General features: G+C 51.1%; 1 protein-coding gene across 5 annotated transcripts in view; it reads right to left on the minus strand.

The window, feature by feature from the left end:
- The window catches only part of FMNL3 (formin like 3), a 54,639-nt gene that overhangs the window by 4,623 nt on the left and 29,337 nt on the right, over positions 1 to 20,679 (minus strand). For 2 of the 5 annotated variants that reach the window (XM_077753333.1, XM_077753332.1), the window contains exons 2-18: positions 17,288 to 17,371; positions 15,227 to 15,307; positions 14,870 to 14,946; positions 11,642 to 11,725; positions 8,750 to 8,902; positions 7,422 to 7,530; positions 7,136 to 7,212; positions 6,691 to 6,784; positions 5,484 to 5,558; positions 4,591 to 4,701; positions 4,128 to 4,277; positions 3,620 to 3,721; positions 2,207 to 2,486; positions 1,677 to 1,745; positions 1,463 to 1,587; positions 1,063 to 1,265; positions 84 to 318 (exon numbers count right to left, since the gene is read on the minus strand). In XM_077753333.1, coding sequence (XP_077609459.1) covers positions 84 to 318; positions 1,063 to 1,265; positions 1,463 to 1,587; positions 1,677 to 1,745; positions 2,207 to 2,486; positions 3,620 to 3,721; positions 4,128 to 4,277; positions 4,591 to 4,701; positions 5,484 to 5,558; positions 6,691 to 6,784; positions 7,136 to 7,212; positions 7,422 to 7,530; positions 8,750 to 8,902; positions 11,642 to 11,725; positions 14,870 to 14,946; positions 15,227 to 15,307; positions 17,288 to 17,371 — 2,109 coding nt within the window. The remainder of the gene's footprint in view (positions 1 to 83; positions 319 to 1,062; positions 1,266 to 1,462; positions 1,588 to 1,676; positions 1,746 to 2,206; positions 2,487 to 3,619; positions 3,722 to 4,127; positions 4,278 to 4,590; positions 4,702 to 5,483; positions 5,559 to 6,690; positions 6,785 to 7,135; positions 7,213 to 7,421; positions 7,531 to 8,749; positions 8,903 to 11,641; positions 11,726 to 14,869; positions 14,947 to 15,226; positions 15,308 to 17,287; positions 17,372 to 20,679) is intronic. The other 3 variants (XM_077753336.1, XM_077753335.1, XM_077753334.1) reach the window with 2 other exon arrangements.

The raw sequence follows: 20,679 nt of genomic DNA on the forward strand, positions 1-20,679 counted from the left end.
TCGGGGAGTCTGACAGGGCAGGGGAGGTGACTAGCAGGTGATGGGGTAGCCACAGATGACCCTGATTTGGGTAGAGGCTATACCGGCGTGAGCATCTGCAGGTTGTCTTGGAAGTTGCCCAGGAAGGCCATGCCGGCCATTCTCTGGGTTAGCCGCTCCACCTTGCTGAAGAGCAGCATGAAGCGGTCCTCAGCTGCCAGCTCCTCCAGGGGCTGCCGCTCCCGCTCATATTGCCGCAGCAGCTTCACCTCAGCCTCTGTGGGCAGGAAGCGCATCAGGCACTCCACGAAGTCCACTGGTAGTGTCTGTAGGTCAAACCTGTGCGGGAGGAAGGAGTTAGCTGAGGTCTTGCATATGCCCATTATCCATCATCCACTTTTTTCTCCAGCTCCTAGAAGGACTGCAGGTAGAGTCGGCGAGCAGGACACAGCCAGAGGCAGAGAGCCTATTGCCTCATCTATCAGAGCTTGAGTAATATCCTAGGTGAACAGTCCATGGCCTGTTTTAAAACCCTTCAGTGTCCCCCCACCCCCTTACCCTTAGGGAAGAAATCTTAACACAAGTTTATGAGGCTCAGCCTCCAAGACTTCTGCCCATTTGTCTCTACCCTGTCTCTTCCACTCTCCTCCTATGCTGAAGTCATTGTCAATTTTCAGTACCTAGGGCACCATGCTTCTCCCTCCAGGCACTGAAATGGACTTCATATATTTCCTCGCCTCCTCTGGGAAGCCTTCCGAATCACCAAGCTTTGCTACCTAGCCTGCCCTGTTCCCCCCAAAGCTGCCTGAATCTCTACCACCTAGGTGGTTATCACCCATGCTACTGAACTGTTGTGCTTAGACTGGCAGCAACTTGAGTGAAGGTTTGCGCTGAATCCCCAGCACCTCACACAGTGCCTGGCACACAGCACAGATGTACCAAGTTCTGGCCAAGCCAGTGGATGAATGAAGGGTGTAAGACACTTCCGTCAACACCCTGCAGTCCAGGGAAGACCAGGATCCTAGGTGGAGAACTGGGTTGCCAACTGGCTGGGGACCAGGGCAAGGTCAGTGGGAGCCTCACGTGTGGATGGCTCTGCAGATCTCCTCAGCCGAGCGGCCAGCCTTGCGGAGGGTGATGGCTAGGTTCTTGGCACGATTGGCTTCCAACAGGGTCACCTTGCTGGCAGCTTTTTGTGCTGTCTTGCTCTTAGAGCAGATGAGGTCAAGGGCAGGGCCCTGGGCTTTCGTCTTGAACAGTTCTTCAAATTTGTCCAGGTCCAGATCCTGGCAGGAGTGGATGAGAAGGGACAATGCAGTCACCTCATTCTACTAATGGCCCTGGCAGCATGCCCAGCGTCCATTCAGCTCTAGTTCATGGAGGCCTGATTCTGAGGGCATTTCCAAGGCTAGAAGATCTGGCTAAAAGCATGATCTGGTCCCCAGCCCTCAACCCCACCCCTGAGGGCTCTAGGCCCTGCTACCTCCAAGATCTTCTCATCGTCAAGTTCACTGAAGACAGTGCCGCTAATCTGGTTGGGTTTCAGTGCTGTCCAGTTGAAGACAGGCAGCCGGAACTTGGTCTTGATAGGTTTCTTGATACGAATGGCTAATTTGGAAGGAGGTTCAGTGAGGCTGGGGCCAAGGACACTCTCCCTCCATCCCACCAGCCCTGCCCAGAGCCCTGGGGACACTCACCTGACAGGCCTACTGTCAACACCACAGAGGGAGCAGCGCCAGGGAGAGGTGGGGCTGGGGGACATTTGTCTGGGGCAAAATAAATGCCACAGTGACCCACAGTCCAAAAGGCTCTTTAGAGATGCCCTCCCCAACGCCACCCAACCTGTCCTCAAAGGCTCTTGGGGAAAGAGGATGCGTGAACTCCCTGCCCCTCCGGCGCCCAGGGTCCTAACTGGTAGGGCAGGTCTCACTGGCCTCTGGCTCCCTGTCTTCTGCTCTGGACTAAACCCTCTCTGTGGCTGTCCACAGAGGAATCAGGAGCAGCACCTTCATGATCCTTAAAAGAGACACACGTCCGCCCTTGGACACCCCCTGCCCAGTAACTTGAGCCTCCCTCAGATTCTTGCCCTCCCTCAACCCTCCCCCACATGACTTCACATCCTTCTATCTACATCCCTGGCTTCTCCCTAAGGGAGGCAGTGTTGTCTCAGGTTTTGGTCTGGCCCCAAGATGAGGCTGCCCCTCAGGGCTCCCAGGGTCCTTCTCACCTGGTAATGGGGGTGGTGGAGGGGGCAGGGGAGGAGCAGGTGGCGGAGGCAGAGGCAGGGCCTCCTCGGGCGGTGGGGCTGGAGCCAGGAGGTCCAGGTCGGAGGGCAGCATGCCCTCACTCAGCTCTGCAGGGCCTACCCGGGCCAGGGCCTCGCTGCCCACGGACTCCAGGCCCCGGGCCCCAGGCTCCAAGTGGCATCTGCGCTGGAAGGCCTCCTCCTTCTCTTTAATGAGCCGCCGCAGCGTGTGTACCTGGTGGCTCGTGTTCTCATAAGTCTCCTATTGGGAGACAGCACCATTAAGGAAAGGATAAGTGGAAGGCACACACAGCAGTTATTGCCCCTACCCGAGGTCTCTCAGCTGGGGTCTCTGGGAGGGTGCCCAGAGGCAGAGAGAAGCAGAAACCCAGGTGGGGGCTGAGGAGGCTGTTCCACAGAACAAGAGGTGACAGAGTCGCTGACCCAGCTGACACCCTCCAGTGCACTTCCTCCCGGACCCAGCCTTAGTATTGCTGGTTTCTCAAGGCCTGAGTCAGGAGTTGCTCCTGTGTAAAGCTCCCAGGCCCACCTCCAGCCTCCTGCCACACTGCCCTCAGCCCTCTGTGCCTCGATATGTTCTCATTGCCCTTGGCCTTGTATAACCGCTCAGGTGGCAGCCCCCTCTGGACAAGAGCCTGCCCTAGCCATCTCCATAACTTCCATACTCCCCAGGACAGCACTTTGGACTCAACAGGGGCTTGGCAGATGTTGACCAAGCTTGGTAGAGCCAGTATAATTGTATTTCTCTGGAAGAAAAGGTAGGTTGGGGCATGACTTTATAACTAACAATGAATGAGGTGAGGGGCAGACAGAAGCCTCTGGTCTCTCGACTTAGGATACCTGGTGGATAGCACGTGGGCTACTCAGCCCCCTCATCACACAGGGGAGGGAAAAGCAACGGGATGGACTAGTAGGAAGAGGTCTGGATGCCAGAGGTGCCTGCGGGTGCCCCACCTGCTCCCACCCTCCCCTGTGTGTGTCTGACCCACTCTGGATTCAGTTTTCTTCTCCAGCTAAAACTTAGGGTGAAATCATCAGCCTACCCTCATCTGAGTGCCTCAAGGGTGAATCAAGATCTGGATTCTCAAAGACAAGAAAATCTCAAGGGAGAAAAGCCAAATGACTCATGAAACAAAAGCCAAATATAAAACTACAATTTCCAGATACACTTTGTATAATAGGATGCAGCTGGCTGTATGAAAGAGCAAAGAGATAATAAATAAATTGATAAGAGAAATATCAAAAAGAAAGAAAGAAAAAAGAAAGAAGGAAGGAAGGGAGAGAGGGAGGGAGAAAGAGAGAGAAAGAAAAGCCAATCCCAGGCCCTGGTACCCAGCACCAGTCAGAGACTCCCTTCTCCAGATTACTTGGTACCTTGATGCTTTCTAGTTCCTTTTCCCGCTGCAGCAACTGCTTCTCTAGCTCTGCCACACGCATCATGTTCTCATTCTCCAGGTCCAGAAGCTTCTCTGTGAGCTATGGGATGGGAAGGGCAGGTTTGGCACTGACCCTAAAGCCTGGGCACTTTGCACAGCCTGAGCCTCAGTCAGGACTTGGGCCCAACCCCTGTACCCAGGGCTCCAAAGGCAGTGTGGCCCAGTGGCTTCCCTACATCACTCCCATGGGCCCAGGGTCTGAGACCACCTGAAACAGGCCACATCTCTCTCAAGCCTGAGGCCATCTCATGCCCAGTCCTAGAAGTCAGCATGTGCTCCAATCTGTGGATGACCCAGGGCCTCGGCCAGAGCATGCTGGGACCTGAGGCTTCCCTGGGGCTCAATGTGAAGGCAAGTGGGTCAGGTCAAGATTCCTGGAACTGAGATATCCCCGTCCTCTCCCCTCCCTCAACAGTGGTTCTGGCAGCAAAAAAAAGACTACCTACATGGGAAACATGCTCTTCCAGCTCCTCCACCTTCTCCAGCGCCACATTCTTGGTCTCAGCATCCTCCAACAAACCTCCAACATCAAACACATTGTCCAGGTATGCCTGGATCTGCACCTGCAGCTTCTCGCTCTCTGTGTGCCTTGACTTCTGGGAAGAGCAGAGAGCGTAGTAGTTGCGGGGAGCTTCCTGAGAGAGACTTAGTCCTCACCACCCTCCATGACCAATTCCTAGAACATAAGACCCAGGGAGTTCCTCTGCACCCATATCATATTCTCACCCAGTGGAGCTGCCTAACTGGAGAGCCCTCTGCAGAAGGGCCTGAGACCCACACCTCAGAAGATAGGCAGGATTCCAGGAGCATCCGTGACTAGGCTCTTGTAAAAGAAAAACCCTTTGTGATGTGACTAAGCTGGTCCTCTGACCCCAGCTCCTTGCCTGTGAGGACTCTAGCCCAGCTCACCTGCAGGAACTCCTCCAGCCCCAGCTTGGTAAACTCATACTGCAGGTGGACCCGGAAGTTCATATCCTCTACTGAGTGCACCACGATGTTGATAAATTGCATGCAGGCCACCTGGAGAAGCAGCCCAGAGGGTCAGAGGTAGGAAGGGAAAGGAGAGACCAAAGAGCCAGGGTTTTAGAACCAGTATCATTAGGTGGATAATCAAAAGGAGTGAATAGGGGGTGCCTGTGTGGCTCAGTCAGTTAAGCTCCCACCTCTTGGCTTTGGCTCAGGTCACGATGTCACAGACCGTGAGATCGAGCCCTGCATTGGGATTCTCTCTCTCCCTTTTATTTCTGCCCCTCCCCTACTTGTGCGCACTCTCTCTCTCTCAAAATAAATAAATAAACTTAAAAAAAAAAAGGAGTGAATAAAAAATTTGAGTCTTTCTGGGAATGATAAGAGTATTTTAACTTAAAAAATATCAAACTTAATAGTCAGTTTATGAAGACAAGTAAATTACATGAGAAATAGATGAAAATGAACATGCAACCGATTTCTTTTGTACATCAGCAGGTATTTCTTGAGGCAACGTTACTTAAAGACCCCAGGCTGAAGGGAAGAGAAGTGAAAGGAAAAGCTCGGGTAAAGCAAAGCAGCTCTGAAAGGATCCAAATCAGGGAAGGTAAGGCCACAAAAGGGGGCAAAGGAGGTAGACCCAAGACATAAAATGGCATTGCTCTGACATTTCTAAATGCTCTCTAGGGTAGGGAAGTGGACAAGGAGCATTTACTGAGTAGAAAGAATCATTGTAGGTTCTACACAGAATATCAAGATATGCTGTTGGCCTGGCCTTGTTCTCCAGGAGCACAGGACCTGCTGGGCATGTGCCCAACCCAGGCCCAGTTCCTCACCATGAAGTCGATGTTGCTATCCTCATTCCGGAAATACTCCATCAGCTTCTCAAAGCGGTGCAGCTCCTTGCATACCTGAACAAACAAACTTTCTCAGTGAAAAGATCTATCCCATGCAGAACCTAAGCCCTTGAGCCCTGGCTCCCAGGAACATCATGGGAACTGGTTCAGAGGAACTGGTTCAGAATAAGCTGAATCACAACTCTTTTTATGTAGGGGCCACTGGGACACATAGAAGAAAGCCTGTACATTTAACAAACTCATCATGTAGAAGAAAGCCTGGGGCCTGGCATCTGCCTGGGTCTCTGATTCCCCCCATCAACTTGCTGAGGGAACCCAGTAAAGTCTGTGCCATTAATTTGGCCTTTAGGTGCCTCTAGGGGGTAGGCCAAGAAGAAACACTGTTGCTCAGTTGTTGAAGGAAGGAAGGAGGAAGGAGGAAGGTTGGAGGCCATGGCTGAGGCAGGAGGCTGAGGTCCGAGTAGGGACAGAGTGGGGAGACCAGGGTGCAGGAAAGCCCCCGTGCTAAGAGGGGTTCAGAGACTCCTCTGAGCCTCTGGCTTCTAGGAGGAAGAGCCGTTTCCTGACTTGAACAATGGATGCTAGGGAAAAGGTCCAAAGAGGAGGAAGGGGAGGGCCCAGCAGCTGCGACTAGATGTCGAGGAATCCTATATTCAGGCAGATGAGAGTTTCAGAGCCAGGCCCAGAGGCTGGGGAAATTCCAAGTAGGAGCTTCCTCTCCCCTCATCAATAACAGCCAACGACTCAGGAAGATCCTTGCTTGTCTTCTCCTCCCACCACAAACACATCTGCCTTGGGTTCTACTGGTGGGTTCACTGCCTCGGAGCCACCTAGGAAACCTGTTAAAGCACAGGTACTCAGGCACCCCAGGGGTCTGTAAGCTTAACAAGCTCTTCAGGTATCCTGATGCATGGCCTGGTTAGGGCCGCTGGCCTACAGCCCTCGAATGAGGGCATCTTTAGCTGGCCATTCAGGAGCTGTCCTGCCATAAGATCTGGTACGACTGAAGTTCTGTTTTTGGTTTAAAAAAAAAAAAGACAGTGGGACTGGCTACCTAGCTAAGCACGGGGTGTCAGAATCACTGGGATGTGCGAGATCACAGGAAAGGGTGCTTACCTAACTGGCTCCCCACCTCCTCACCGAACACACACGTGCGCACACACTCACACAGATGCAGGAGACTGACCTCTTTGAAATTGTCAAAGGCAGCAAGAATGATTTCGTGACCTCCCCGCACCAAACACACAGCTGCCAAGAGCTCCAAGACAAGGGCTTTGGTCCTAAGGAGTGAAGAAAAACAATTAACATCCCAGCTCCCCACCCTGGCTACCATACAGTTCACTTCTACAAGGTGAGTCCTTTCAGAGAGTGGAGACAGCCTCAGAAGTGAGGGGAGTGGGTTTTGGAAAGAAAGCAGAGGAAGGAAGGCTTGCCCCTCACTGAGCTGTGCAGACCAGAGGGAAGCCAGGGACACTCCTTCTCCTCAAGCTGAAGTGAGGGAGCCGAACCGAGGCACTGACGAGGACCACAGGACCCCAAAGCCAGGCAGGACTTCTTGTAAGGGACAAGTGGAGCCCAAATCTCCAGAGCCCTGGGCACAGTGGGGAGGAAAGGGGAGGGAAAGAACTTACCTTGGATTTTTGTTGTTGAGACTGAGTGCAATCTCATTGACAGCGTGGGGGTGGGACATGACCAGGTTGAATCCGTACTGTAACAAGGGGAAAGGACAGAGGAAGGAAAACCTTGATGGTGGGGAAGGCAGATCCTTGCTGGATCTCCTTGACTTTAGGCCTTCCAGCAAATGCTCCTTTTTTCCCCCCAAAATCATCTTTTACAAGCTGGTGCCCTCCTAGCTCTTCTAGTTTGGTAGATGAGGCATAACAGGTGGGGCATCCAAGGCTAGTGCTGCCCCTTTACCTGATAGTTCATGATGGCTCTGAGACAGAGGATACAGACGTGGACATCATCCTTCTGGCTCACCAGGCGGGAGTTCTTCAGAGCCCTGCGCCCAGGGAGGGTGCTATACCTGGGGAAGAGGGGGCTGCTGGTGAAGGGACTAGGAGTGCTCACCATCACCCTGACTGCAGCAGCAGAAAAGGGGGGCAGGAGACCTTGAACCAACAGTCTAGAGAGTGGGGGCTGGGGGAAGGGAACAGGGTGCTTGGCTGTTTTCATCTCTCTGCAACAGGCCTTTGTGAGTAACTATCCAGGACTCCAGCTTTATAATTCAGTGCCCAAACCATCCTGAGCCCAGGGGCCCTCCAAAGTACAACAGTAGATGTGCAGGCCTTCCTAGTCCTCCGGGTGGATCCAGGGTCCTTATCCTTATCCCTGCCTTCCTTCCTCCTCCTTCTAGTCGCAGCATCTTCCACAAATTCCCTGGGGCAGGAGCATCTTGGTTCCCATCCCACTTTTATGTCCCAGAAAGGGCAGAGCAGACCCCAAAGGCAATAGGAGGGCTGGGGGCTATATCCGGCTTTGCCCCCAGTGATGCTTCATGAAAGAAAGAGGAAGCACAAATGGTGGCTGCTCACGCAGGACTAGAATGATGAGAAGAGTCAGAAGGACAAAACCCAAAGGAGACCAGGAGAAAAGCATGGCCACGAGAGGGATGAGGCAACAGAAAGGGCCACAGGGCCCAAAGGAAAGCCTCCCTATGTAGGAGGGGCTCTGAAAAGTCATCCGGTCTATCCACCTGCCTCCGGGCAGGAAGGCTGTTAAAATACTGCAAAAAAAGAACACAAAGCAGCCTTGGAGAGAAAAGTCCTAAAGGAAGAAGTGAAGGGAAGGCAAGCGGCAGGCAGGCTGGGTGGGAACTGGGCTTGGAGCAGCTGACGGGCAGAATGCAGAGCCAGAGGAAAACAGACAGGAGGGCAGGAACTGGATCACCCAGTGAAGACCAGGGTGCTGGGTGAGGGACAGTCTCGTCCAAGAGGCTGGGAGGAAGGGCAGAGTGAAAAAGAGGAATGGAGAGGGCCCCTAGAGGGGAGTGTAGAGAGGGGAGAGCTGGAACTCCAGATGGGGCGGGCACAGCCGAGGGTGATGTACTTACCCAGGACAGATTGCTGGGCAGAGTCAAGGAGACAGAGAGGACAGACCAGAGACAGACTGGCAGGCAGAGGGCAAGAGAGCTGAGCCTGGAAGCAAGAGTGGAGGGAGGAGCAATGAGCACTCACCGCTGTCACCCATGACCTGGACTGGGGGCTAGGGTGGGAGGCAGGCGGGCAGAGCAAGAGCACACATACCGGAGCACAGACTGGCGTGCAGAGCGAGCGAGGCTGTTGGTGAAGGGGGCTGACAGGGCGCTGGGTGGCTGCAGGTCCTCGATGGACCTGCTCCAGGACCGGAGCTTGTCAAATGCACCATCGTCACCACTCTCCAGACCCTCAAAGTCAAACCTGGAGCAGGAAAGGACACACAAGCGCACACACAGAAGAAATTCAGTGCTAAGCCCCCTGGCAAGCCTACTCCCACCCCTTAGACCTCTAGGGCAATAAGAAGCGAAGAGGGCAAGAAGAGCAAGCGGGATTGGGTAGCAGAGACCCAACCCTGGTCAGGAGTGCCACCAACACAGGACAAGGGCAGTGCTGGCACAGTCAGCAGCCAGGACGGGGCCCAGAGGACATGGATAGGCTGACGCAGGCAAGCTGCTGCTCCCCACTGGCTGAGCAACTCCAGGAGTGACCTCTTCCTGGGCCCAAAGGGACCAGAGAGCTGGCAGCCTTTCTGTACTCCCGGCCTTAGACAGGGCATCCCAAAGGAGCTGTGGCTCTCCTGGAGAAGCTGCCCTATGGAAGGGTGGTGCAGAATAGGCCAACTGTGGGTCTTGGTGGTTCGCAAATGACAGTGGCCAAAGGGGTGCCCTGCAGTGGCCTGGTTGGTTCTGGATTGGGTTCATGAGGCAGGTCTGAATGGAAAGGAATTGGGGTCCCAGCCAACCTAGAGTGGGACAGTCCTCTATGTTTAAGACTACCATGGTCCCATATCAGCACTGGGCTTTAATGACTGGGTTTTTTGTGGTTCTACTTGAGACTTCTAGGTTTTCTGATATAGAGGCTCCTTGGGCTTCAGCTTCCCTGGGGGAAGAAATCACAGGTCGAGGGTGTGGACTGGGGTCCTTAGTCCCTAGAGGAGTTGGGACAGTCTCTCTGTCACTTTCTACTTCTGTGATCACCATCAGCAGTTTGGGAGTGTGGCCAGGGCAAGGAGGACAGCTTGAGGCCACAAACCCATGAGGTATTGTCTTTTACAAATCCCCATGTCTGAGAAACAAGTCCCACTCTTCTTTTCTGTCCTCCTCCCCCAAGTAGGTCATTAAGGACCGAATAAGCATCTCCTACAAGTTCTTCCCCCAAGGAACCTTCTGCTCAGACATGCACAGCCCCAGGGCCAAAGGCACAGAGGCCAAGGCTTTCTGAAATAGGAAATGATATCTACAGATGACCGAATGTTCCAAAGGGGCCAGAGGAGGCTGCATAGTCTTGACAATCAGATGTTTGATGGTCTCTCAAGTAAACATCAGAGGAGTCTCCCTAACAGGGAAATTTGCCAGTGCCTTGGCAGTGGCTTCCCCTAATCAATAATAGTATTTCCTAGCACTGCTATAAGCAGTTTACAAATAAATGCCTTCACCCAAACTCTATCTGGCTTCACCCTTTTCCTTTCAACCCTTCCCAAAGCACTTTTTTCCCCCTCCACTCTCTCCCCCTGCCCTGAATCTTTCTTTCAAAAACAGAGTCAAAGACATTGCTGTGGACATACTATACTGAGGATCCAGTGTATTTTGGTTTTGAGCAGCTGGGATTTGCTTGCTTTTCAAATGAGATAGGCTTATTTGGAAAAATGATCTACATCTTTTTACTATAAAAGCTCTGAATTTAAAAAAAATCACTTCAGCAAATGTTTTTCATTTCTTTCTATAAAAAGAGTGGTTTTTAAAGGGATAGGAGGACCATGAGGCATCAGTTCTGCAGGAATAGGAATGAGGAATAGGCCACTCTTGATTTTAACATGAGATGACCTGGGAAAAGTGACAGGCCAAAGCTAGGAGAGGCTTGTTTAGGTTCAAACCCCTAAAGAGAGAAGACTAAAGATCTGCTGGACAAAGGAGAATGGCCACGGGCAAGGACAGTAACAGCAAAAGTGACAGTCTAGCCTAGGAATGAGTCCCAGAACTGAGGAGTTCCCCAGGACTCAGGACTTCTGGAGCTAACACTGGGAAAACCTGGTCAAACTGGGATGATTGGTCAGCCAAAGGCTGACGTAAGTCTTGGGTAGAAGTCTGAAGTATTTATTGGTCATCACATGAATGATCACTGTAATCCCTCTTTCCATATATCCTGGTAATTATGGTAGGTTACACAACCTTAAATAATCATAATTAACAATAAAGTGGCCAGGACAGTACGGACTTACTATGTTCCAAACACCACTGTTTTACACACATTATCATCAAACCTTACAACAGCCCTGGAACATGGATCCCCTTTTATAGAAGAGGATGCAAATATGCTTGAGGTCACACAGATAGTAAACGATATAACTGAGCCTACAACCAGCTTTGTGGCTGTCATACTTGAAAGCCCTCATTTTTTTCACCACCTCATGCTGCCTTCTCATCTGTACCAATTTGCTTAGGGCTACCTCCAGTCCCCAATCTGCTAAAAAAAGCCTCCTGAATACTTCATTTTTAGTCTGGGTCAAAGGTCATGTCCACTGCTCCTGGGGCCCTTCAGCAATGATCCTGGAGTAACCCTCTCACATTTCACATTTGGAAACCCAAAGGAGATTCTTATAGACAACTCTCCAAAGGCAAATGAATCCCACCAGGCATCTCTCCTAGAAGCCAAGGCATTTCCTTGGACTGCTCTCAGCCTGGAGTTTGGATCTTTTGAGTTCTGATCCTGAATTCCCTTTCCATATCTCTCTCCTTCTGTTCCCCACCTGGCATTCTTTGCAGATCCCAGACATCCCCTTGGCTGCCTGTCCACTCCCACACCGTTGCCTGGGCTTTTCCTCTTGGTCTGGGATCCCCATTCCCATCTTCACTACTGCAACCTCACCCTTCCTCAGCAAATCAGAAAGGGACTGTGTCCTCCCTTGCTGGTCCCCAGCCCTGGCCCTAGGGTGGTACTCACATGACAGAACATTGGGCAAAGGACAGGTAATCCACCAGCACATCCAGGCCTTTGTTCTCATCATTCAGAAACTCCCGTACCCACCTGCAGACAAAGGAAACACAGTGGAGGGGTCTGCTAAAGTAAGTCAAGGGTGAGGAGGGGCCTCTGACCCAACACCCACTCTTGAATCCTCTGGAACTTAGCATCACGCTGGGAAAATGCTGAAGTTCAAAACCCATGGCAGACCCATCCATGGTCACATCACTGACCTAGGCCTCTCCTAGGCTGGGGAGCCAGGGATGGGGAAAGTTACAACGCCTTCCAATACCATGTTAGCCAAACAAGGTTTCAGGAATCCTCTCCTAAATGGGCAGGGACCTGGCTCAATCATTTTCTGAGTTCTTAGGGTCTAGCACAACACTGGGTGCGCTGTCCCTGCTTGATGTTTATTGGCAGAATTATGGGGAGATGGGGAGGTTTATCAAGAGCATTTGCCATACGCCGTTGTACAGAGCTATGCCTAACAAGGTCTAGCAGGTCCCCAATTTGACTGAATTCACAGTCAAAAGACAGGCCAGAGGGGTCAAAGAGAAATCTGGAACAGAGACATGATGGTCCCTTCCACCAAGTTCAAGAAAAGATATTTTGGGACATAGTGAGCAAAGAGGAGTATGTGGGAATTCTGTGTTTAGCCAGGGTGAGATTGGCAGAAGAGGAAAAGGATGGGGGAACAGTCAGGGGCTCAAGTAACTCCAGAATGGCTATGACCACTCAGAGCCAGACTGAGGACTCGGGGCCCTTCAGCCGGAGAGGCAGGACCATGGGCAACAAAGACCTTGAAGGCAAGGGATCAGGGCACTTCCACCCTTCTGTCTTGAGGCCTCTTGCCTGAAATATCCCTGGAAGGAAATTCAAGAGCCCATCTGATCCCAGGAAGACTGTTACAGGACAGGTTCATTCCACAGCAGAGAGAGATATAAAACTCTCAAGACAAAACCCTGACTCTCCTGAGTATTCTGTTCCCTTGGATGTCTGGGGGTCTTTACAGGCCAGCTGCACCCCACAGCCCGGCAAGGCCACTTGTCCCCCACAGCTGGAACACCGGCGCCATGTTTGCTGGCCACACCCTGGGTTAACAGTGAGAGGCTGAGCCTGAGCACCAGGCTCAGCTGAGGCTGACTGACACCGGAGCTGCCTGAAGTTAGCTTCCTCTCTGGGGGCCGACAGGCCTCCAGTTTCCTGTCTGTCTGCTCTCCAGCTCCCCGCCCCCTTCTCATTTCCTGTCTGAGTCTACACTGCTATTTTCGGGATCTTGACACTTTGAGGAGAGGTTAAAGGGCACTTCGGCAAGGGAGAGAAACCAATACAAACCAGAGAGAGGAGGAGCTGGTGAGGCTCTGGAATCCCACTTCCCAGCCTGCCCCGCTCCAGGGCCCGGAGTTCACATTGGGCTGCCCCTGCACACCCAGCTTCAGCAGGCCCTAGGGCTGATCAGGCTATGACAGAAGCAGGATCTTCCCCTCCCCTCCTTGCCCTGGGCTCCTACTGCCCTGGAGCACACACACCCGAGCCTGACAAACTCTTCCTGCCCAGAAATCCGGGAAGGATCCTGGCCCTCCCCACATGACTACCACAGTTTAGATGACAGGAGCTCCTAAAATGCCAGACACTATGCTGTTCCCTGGGAACCAAGGGCCAGGTCCAGACCTCTGACTTGTGTGCCAACTGCCAAGAGGCCCCAGGCCTGGGAACCATGGTGCTCTGGCCGCAGCCTCTGGCCAGTGGCCAGAGAGGCAGACACCAGGTAGAAGGAGTGAGCAGAAGGGAGTGTTGCACACTGCTCTGTGGCCCTTTCCTGAGAAGAACAGGCCCCCATCCTCATGCAGCAAGACTTACTCAGAAAGAAAGACGGGCCTGAGAGGGAGGGGAGGGGAGGAGAAGGCCCTGTGGTAGGGTGCTGGGCGGTAGGTGGCGTTCAGAGCTGTCATCTGTTTCACTTGTGTCCGCACACACAGGGTAGCTGATGAGGCCCTGCCACTCTTTTCCTCTGTGAGGATTCACCAAATAAAGCTGGAGGCTTAGTTTCCTAGCATGTCAGCTTTCATTTCAGTTTGTGGATGAGGTGTAGGAGCCAATTCTGGCTACCAGGCACAGCTCCCAAGGCCAGTAACTATCCCTTTCCTGTTCTCTCTGCCATTTTCCCTGTGATGGCTGCAGCAGCTGGCTACAAACAGGTAGCCTCTATAAGAGCCCCAGGCACACTTGGCCTGGGGTGAACAAGTGGGTGGCTGCTGCAGACAGGAGGGGAAATACAGATGATGTCATCTGGCTCGTTCCACCTCTGCTCTCAGGAAGCCCAGGACCCTGGAGATGGCACCTGCCCAGCCTCCCCCACCCCCTGCCCCAGGCTCAACTTCTCACTCATGCAAGCTCTCAACAGTTGTGCCAGGCCCTTCGGTCAGGACTGTAGCCCTTCCTGCACCTCAACATCGGGTATCCCTCACTATCCTTTGTGTGTGTATGTGTGTGTGCACACGCGCACACACACACACACTCCCTCTCATTCTCTCTCTCTCTCTCTCACTTTCACTACATATACTCTGACTGGTTATGGTTTTATAAAACCGAGACCACTGCCATCTTTCATTGTATCTCATGCATTAGCCTGCCTGTTGAGCAAGTTCTGGTTCCCCACTCAGAGACTAGAAAACAAGACTCATACAAGTTCCCAGGGGCCCCATCAATAGGTTGGCAATACCAGGCTCTATAGATACAGAAGACATTCAATTCCTGGCCCCCGCTGCCTTAGATCTTTTCTTGGTGCTCTAGGAAGCTTCTTTTGCTTATGAACTAAGATTGTCTTGTAATCAAGAAAATAATCTTCTGGGCACCAAACAGTCCAGGAACAAGGTCTCAGCTACCCGATGTAATATGCTCCCCCATTCCTAGCATTCTCTGGGCCTCCCTTGGCCCAGCCCCAGGCCACAGGCAGACTCTAGTCTCAGCGTCTTTGGGAATGTCTTCTACTCAAAGTCACAGGCTGAAGACCCCAGGAGAGGCCCCACGCTTGCCAGCAGCATCCAGTCAGAGGCTGGCAGAGCTGAAAGGGAGAAAAACCAGAAAAAGAACAGTCTGAAGCTCTGGTGAACCAATGCTATTCAAGGGCAATTGTGCATCATGGTAGGGAGGTAAACAGGCAAATCATCCTCAGAAGACGCCAGATCCTGATGGCCGATTCGGACTCACCCAATGTGGTTGGTACGAAGTGAGATCTCCAGCTCCCTCAGTACTTTGGTTGACTCCTGCACTCTCCTCCTGAACTTCTGTAAACATGGAATTTCCTGTCACTATTGGAGGCCCCCAATCCAACTTTACAGTACAAACAAAAGGGGCAGAAAAGGAAAAGGAAGGGATACAAGAGAGCAGTTATAAGCCTTCCCTCTGCTATTAGCCAGCCACTCCGGACCCATGGCCTCCAAATCCAGCAACCCAACGCCCATTGCTCAGAAGCAAATATCCCACCCCAAGTCAAAAGGTTTGTGCCCAAAACCCCATAGAACTATAAGGGACAGCAAGGGAGGGCCTCCCTGCCTCACACTTCACCTTCCGAGTTACACTGGGGTCCAAGAAGCTCTGGAGTTTCTGGATGTAGGTATGGGGAGGATTCTTCACCTGGAACCGTTCCTGTGAGGGAAACACATGTGTGCGCACAGATGTCCAGAGTTCTGAGTAGAGTGCTGAGGAAATCGAACACTCACAGTGTCCAGTGTGAGGGGACCAGTCTCCTAAAGTTGTCACCTGGCCCTTAAAATCACCCAAACCATAGGTTCTCTTCCTTATCTTCAGGTGCTTCCCATCTATTGCCATCTTCTCTTTCTCCAATTAGTGATCTCTGAGCCTAAAATATTTTTCTATGCCGAAAATTATTTTAAGAGCCTGCTGCTTGATAAGATGTGGGGATTACAGAGCTGAGAACAGCACCCAAAAGAGAGATACAATTGAGAAATGTTGCCCACTGCCTAGCTAACTGATGGGCTGGGATTAGGAGGGCCATGAAGAGAGGAGCCAGCCCCAAAACCCAGACTTGGGACCAGACAGGCTTCACAGGACTAACACATTCAGGGCTGCAAACACACTTTCTGCTCCTTGCCCAGGCCCCAGACCATGACAATTCAGGCAACCCCAACTGCTGAAGCCTGCTTTTGGTGAGGTCATCCCTCACTCCCCTCCACACAGGGCACAGAACCATACCCTCTCCATTTTGGCCCAACCCCCATATCTGACCCAAGAGAAAACTCAAGGAAAACTCTTAAGCATTTTGGTCCTGTTAGGGCCTTCACAGCTAATATCTGAAGAGTTGGGGGGTAGAGGGGCTGCAGAGGGTTCAGGAGAATGATATAATGTTAGGAAATAGAACCTAAACACAAAATGAAAGAACAAAGAAAAATTTGAGAAATGCTGAAATTATGTGACCTAAAAAAGACTGAAGGATTATCAATTAAAGAAACTCAGTACCAACCAAATACTGTTGTGCAAGCCCCAAGCAGACAGACTCACCATGCTCACCAGCTCCACTTAATGCAGAACACATGGAAACAGGCCATCCCTGGAGAGGAGGGGACCTAGGCTGGGAACTCTGAAGCATAATTCTACCTTAGGTCAAGCAGCATGATTTGGGGGACTGTGGAGCATAATAATAGCACAGACAGAGTTGGCTCCAAGTGACAAGCAAGGTACTGAGCCTTGGGTTCCTCATCCATAAAACATAACAGTACCTTCCTCGAGCATTTTTGTGAGGACTAAATGAGATATTTCAGTATATATGAAGTCCTTGGTCTGCTGTAAGTACTTAATAAACGTTAGCTATTATGATTCTGCTCGGTGTTTGAAAAAAAAAAATTAATTTGTGACAAAGCTGAAGACGAAGTGCTGGGTAAGCACATTGTCTACACTCTGTGCCAGATGCTTCTATACCCCAGGAGGTAAGGAAGTAAAAGTGGACTATCCTGGCTGTATAGACTGGACCATCTGAGTTCAGAAAGTCATGACCTGTGATTTCCAAATGTGTGCAAGGGAAAGAACCAGGCCATGGGTGTCGGTTCTTGGTTCTGAGAATAAGTAATCTCTATGTTCTTTTCCAGCTCAAAACACTATTCATGTAGGGGAGCTTTCTAGCCTCATGTTCTGAGATTTGGGAACAGAAGACTAGGAAGAGGGGTCTGCTTATTCCCAGAGGTCTGTAAATAATCAGAAAAGCGCTATGTGGCAGGTCTAGGGCAGAGGGAAAAAGAAACGGTCCTTTGGACTACCCTGCCGGGCAGCGACCTCACCCTGAGGAAAGGCAGAAAAACAGGCTCTGCTGGGAAAACTACCCAACTCCTCTTCAGACAGACAGACAGCCAGACTTACACAAACTTCCTTTGGGCTACTGTCCCTCAGGAAGAAATCAAGACAGTTCTTTGCAGGAGTTAGAGAGGAGCTTGGCCTACTAGCCCTGGCTCTGTTGGGAGCGTCCTCTTGGAACAGGGAGCAAACATAAACCGTGGCGAAGCCCAGGCCAGGGTTTCTCGAGGGACCCCAAGGCTGCAGTCAGTGCCTTGGTCCTGCTGCCTTGTCTGGCCCAGGACACAGCCCCTGCTTCTGGACTTGCCCCAAACCCCATACCTGGTCACAGATCAGATCCCACTTCTTCTCATTGTCATACTGCCGCAGGAGCCGGGCCTTGTCAGGAGGCAGGTTCATGGAGCTCTGAGGAGAGAACCTGAGTCAACGGGCTGAAAGCTCCCTGCACCCAGAGGAGAGAAAGGCTAGAGCACGCATACCTTTTCCTTCCTGGACCCCCAGGCTTCACCCTGACACTCTGTGGCAGATAAGGAAGGCTCAGAGAGGCAGGACAGTCCTTCTGCCTCCCCTTCATATTTAGTTCAGTTTGATTGAGCAATGTTTTCCAATTGACTGAGCCGAGATTAACTTTATTTTAAATGAAAACACACAGATTAAAATAGAATACGCTAGAAGATACCAGATCATTGCAGTGTTTCATGAAACTTTTGTTTCTTTCCTATTTTTTTAAATATTTTTATTTATTTCTAGGAGAGAGAGAAAGAGACAGCGTGAGCAGGGGAGGGTCAGAGAGAGAGGGAGACACAGACTCTGAAACAGGCTCCAGGCTGAGCTGGCAGTCAGCACAAAGCCCGACGCGGGGCTCGAACCCACGAACCGCGAGATCACGACCTAAGCGAAAGTCGGATGCTTAACCGACTAAGCCACCCAGGCGCCCCTGTTTCTTTCATATTTTAAGTATATTCAAATACATATGCACACACATAAGTCATGCCATAACATGTGTTTTTTAACATGGAACAAGGCAAAAAAGTTTGAAAGCCACCTGTCTAAAGTAACACATTTCTTTTTTTTTAAATGTTTATTTATTTATTTTGAAAGAGAGAACACAAATGGTGGAGGGGCAGAGAGAGAGAATCTCAAGTAGACTCCACACTGTCAGTGCAGAGCACGACATAGGGCTCAAACTCACGAACCGTGAAATCATGACCTGAGCTGAAATCAAGAGTCAGATGCTCAACTGACGGAGCCACTCAGGCAGCCCTAAAGCAGCAACTTTCAATCTGCTTTTCCCTCTCAGCCTAAGGGAAGGGTGGCCTTCCTGCATGGTGCACAACCATGGGTGAATCCTGAACCAGCCATAGCCTACATAGATGCTACAAGTCTACCCCTTTTCTCCATACCAGGATCCAAGTGCATGAGAAGGACCTTAGCATGAAGATAACTGCTCATTTTTTAAGGAAATAATTTACAAAATTTCAATACTTTAATTATTAGTAGCAAATTACTTATGACATACCTCTCAATTAATCAAGACACAATAAAATGTCCCACTTCCTTACTGAAAGACACTCTAAACTAGAATATGGAAGGACAGACCAGGAGTCATTTTATTTTACTCACTACTGTTTGCTGAATGAATAAAGAAAAGTGTATGGAGTGAGGGAAACCCAAGGCATCCATGGTTTAGTCCCACCCAAGCCAACATCCCTACTTTCCCCTCTTTTACCCCCATCCAGCCAAGCTTCTCTTCTAACCAGTGTGGCTGCCTTTTTTGGAGGTCACAGCTCTTACCTCTAAAGGCAGATCATTGCAACTGCCCTCCACCCCATACTCCTGAATCAATTATCTCTTACCTAACCCATGTGACTTCCCACAAATCTGGCCTTTTCCCCCAGCACGCTGCAGGCCACCTAGAAGGCCTTCCTCTCATCTTTCTCTCCCTTACTTACTGCTCCAAGTTCAGCTCTAACTCCCTGGTCATCCAAGTGTGACCACTGGGTGTACATCTGCCTACTTCCTGACATCCTCATTCCCCGGGACACAAAATGTGTGCACCCATGATCCTGAGGAGTCACACAGGCCCTCCATTATTCCAGAAGACGTGGGAGTATCCTGGGAGTTGGCCCTCCATTTTCTAAGAAACTGAAAGAAAAACCTTAAATATTATTTATTTCTGTTAGACCTATTCTATTACACATTTACCTACACACATACTATTAAACTAGTTATACACTCTCCTAACCCGAATGGACTGTGTCTCTTCATATGGTCTCCAACCCCTGATAATGTCTAATACCATGATAGGCACCGAGTGGAAAGTAAGTGGATAGTAAACCTAAGGTTAAGACATCCTGGTTCTGAGTAATGGGCCCAGATCCACTACAGTTTGAAAAAGGAGTATGGCTGGGATTTTTGCTCAGTGGTTAGTGCAAATGAGGCAGGGGAGAGAAGAAAAGAAGGCGAAGAGGATCGCCCATCACACCCTTCCTCATGGTTTCTGCTGCCCTGTGAGTCTGCCTGAACTCCTATAGGAAAGAAGGGCTAATCAAATCCCCCTACTGCTGATGCAGTAGGGATGGCTGACTGGGCAAATACAATCCTGAATGTTCTCTCTGCAACTACTAGGCTAAGGGCCAATATCAGCATGTCTGTGTGAGAGGAGGACAGGGACAAGAGGTCACAAGAAAACAGGGACACAAAGCCTGAAGGTGAGCTCAGAGCAATGTCTCCCCTTAACCATAGCCAGGCTGCTGGTAGCTAAGCCTAAGTGAAACCAGAGCAGAAACAGACCTCAGGCCTGGTTCTGGCTCTGTGCACATCTTGAGCACTTCATTGTCTTCTCCCTGTTTCTCCCAAGTCTATGCCATGGAAATAGAAAATATTTGTCTCCCCTGGAAGAAAGTGACTGGCAGAGAAGATGGTGGTGGGGCGGGGTGGGGGGTGGTTGTCACTACTGTGGGAGACATCACATCCTGTCTACACCAACTTCCTCAGCCACCCACTGTCAGCTGTTGCGGCCTCACGCTTCCCCACCTCCCCAGGTGAACTGGGGAGGAAATGTCTGGTGCCCCCAGGGCTTTGGAGATGGAAATAAGTCACCCGCTTTGGGACCCCTAGCCTAAGAGCCCGGAAGAGGCACATCAGGGACCTGGTCAAACCTTAACGCCCAGGAGAGATGGCCCTCTGGAGTATGGACACTGGTGGCAGAAGCATAAATCAGCTCTGACCACAGGCCCACAACCTCCAGTCTACAGCTTTCTGTGGCACTTTCTAGACAGTGATGCCAGTTTCTCTGCTTCTGTGGGGCCCAAGTGCGATGTGGAAGGAAGTGGGTGGGGGAATCCCCTCAGCCTCCGGCACTCCCACAAGAACTCCGTCCCCGTCCCTGGCTACTGGGTAGGAGCCACCCACCACGGGTTTCTCTCCTTGCCAGACAAAGGCATTAGGGCTTCTGCCTCTAATCAATAACGTGTGTGAGTCCAGCAGGTCTCTGATGTCTTGAGGAAGGACAACTTCCTGAGTTCTGGGGACAGCCAAGGAACAAACCTGACATGTTCCAGTCTCAGTCAAAGGTGTGTTTCCTTGACAGTTTTGTTCAGTGGTTCCATAGATACTGTGGGCTATCTTAAGGCAGAAGCTAGGCTAAGTTCTTGCTAACTCCTCAGTGAAACTCTTGCTGAACAGAAAGGGGGTACAGCTATCTTGGAACA

The sequence above is a fragment of the Crocuta crocuta genome, unplaced genomic scaffold (assembly GCF_008692635.1).
Source record: "Crocuta crocuta isolate KB4526 unplaced genomic scaffold, BGI_CrCroc_1.0 scaffold30, whole genome shotgun sequence".
In the NCBI taxonomy this organism is placed as follows: Eukaryota; Metazoa; Chordata; class Mammalia; order Carnivora; family Hyaenidae; genus Crocuta; species Crocuta crocuta.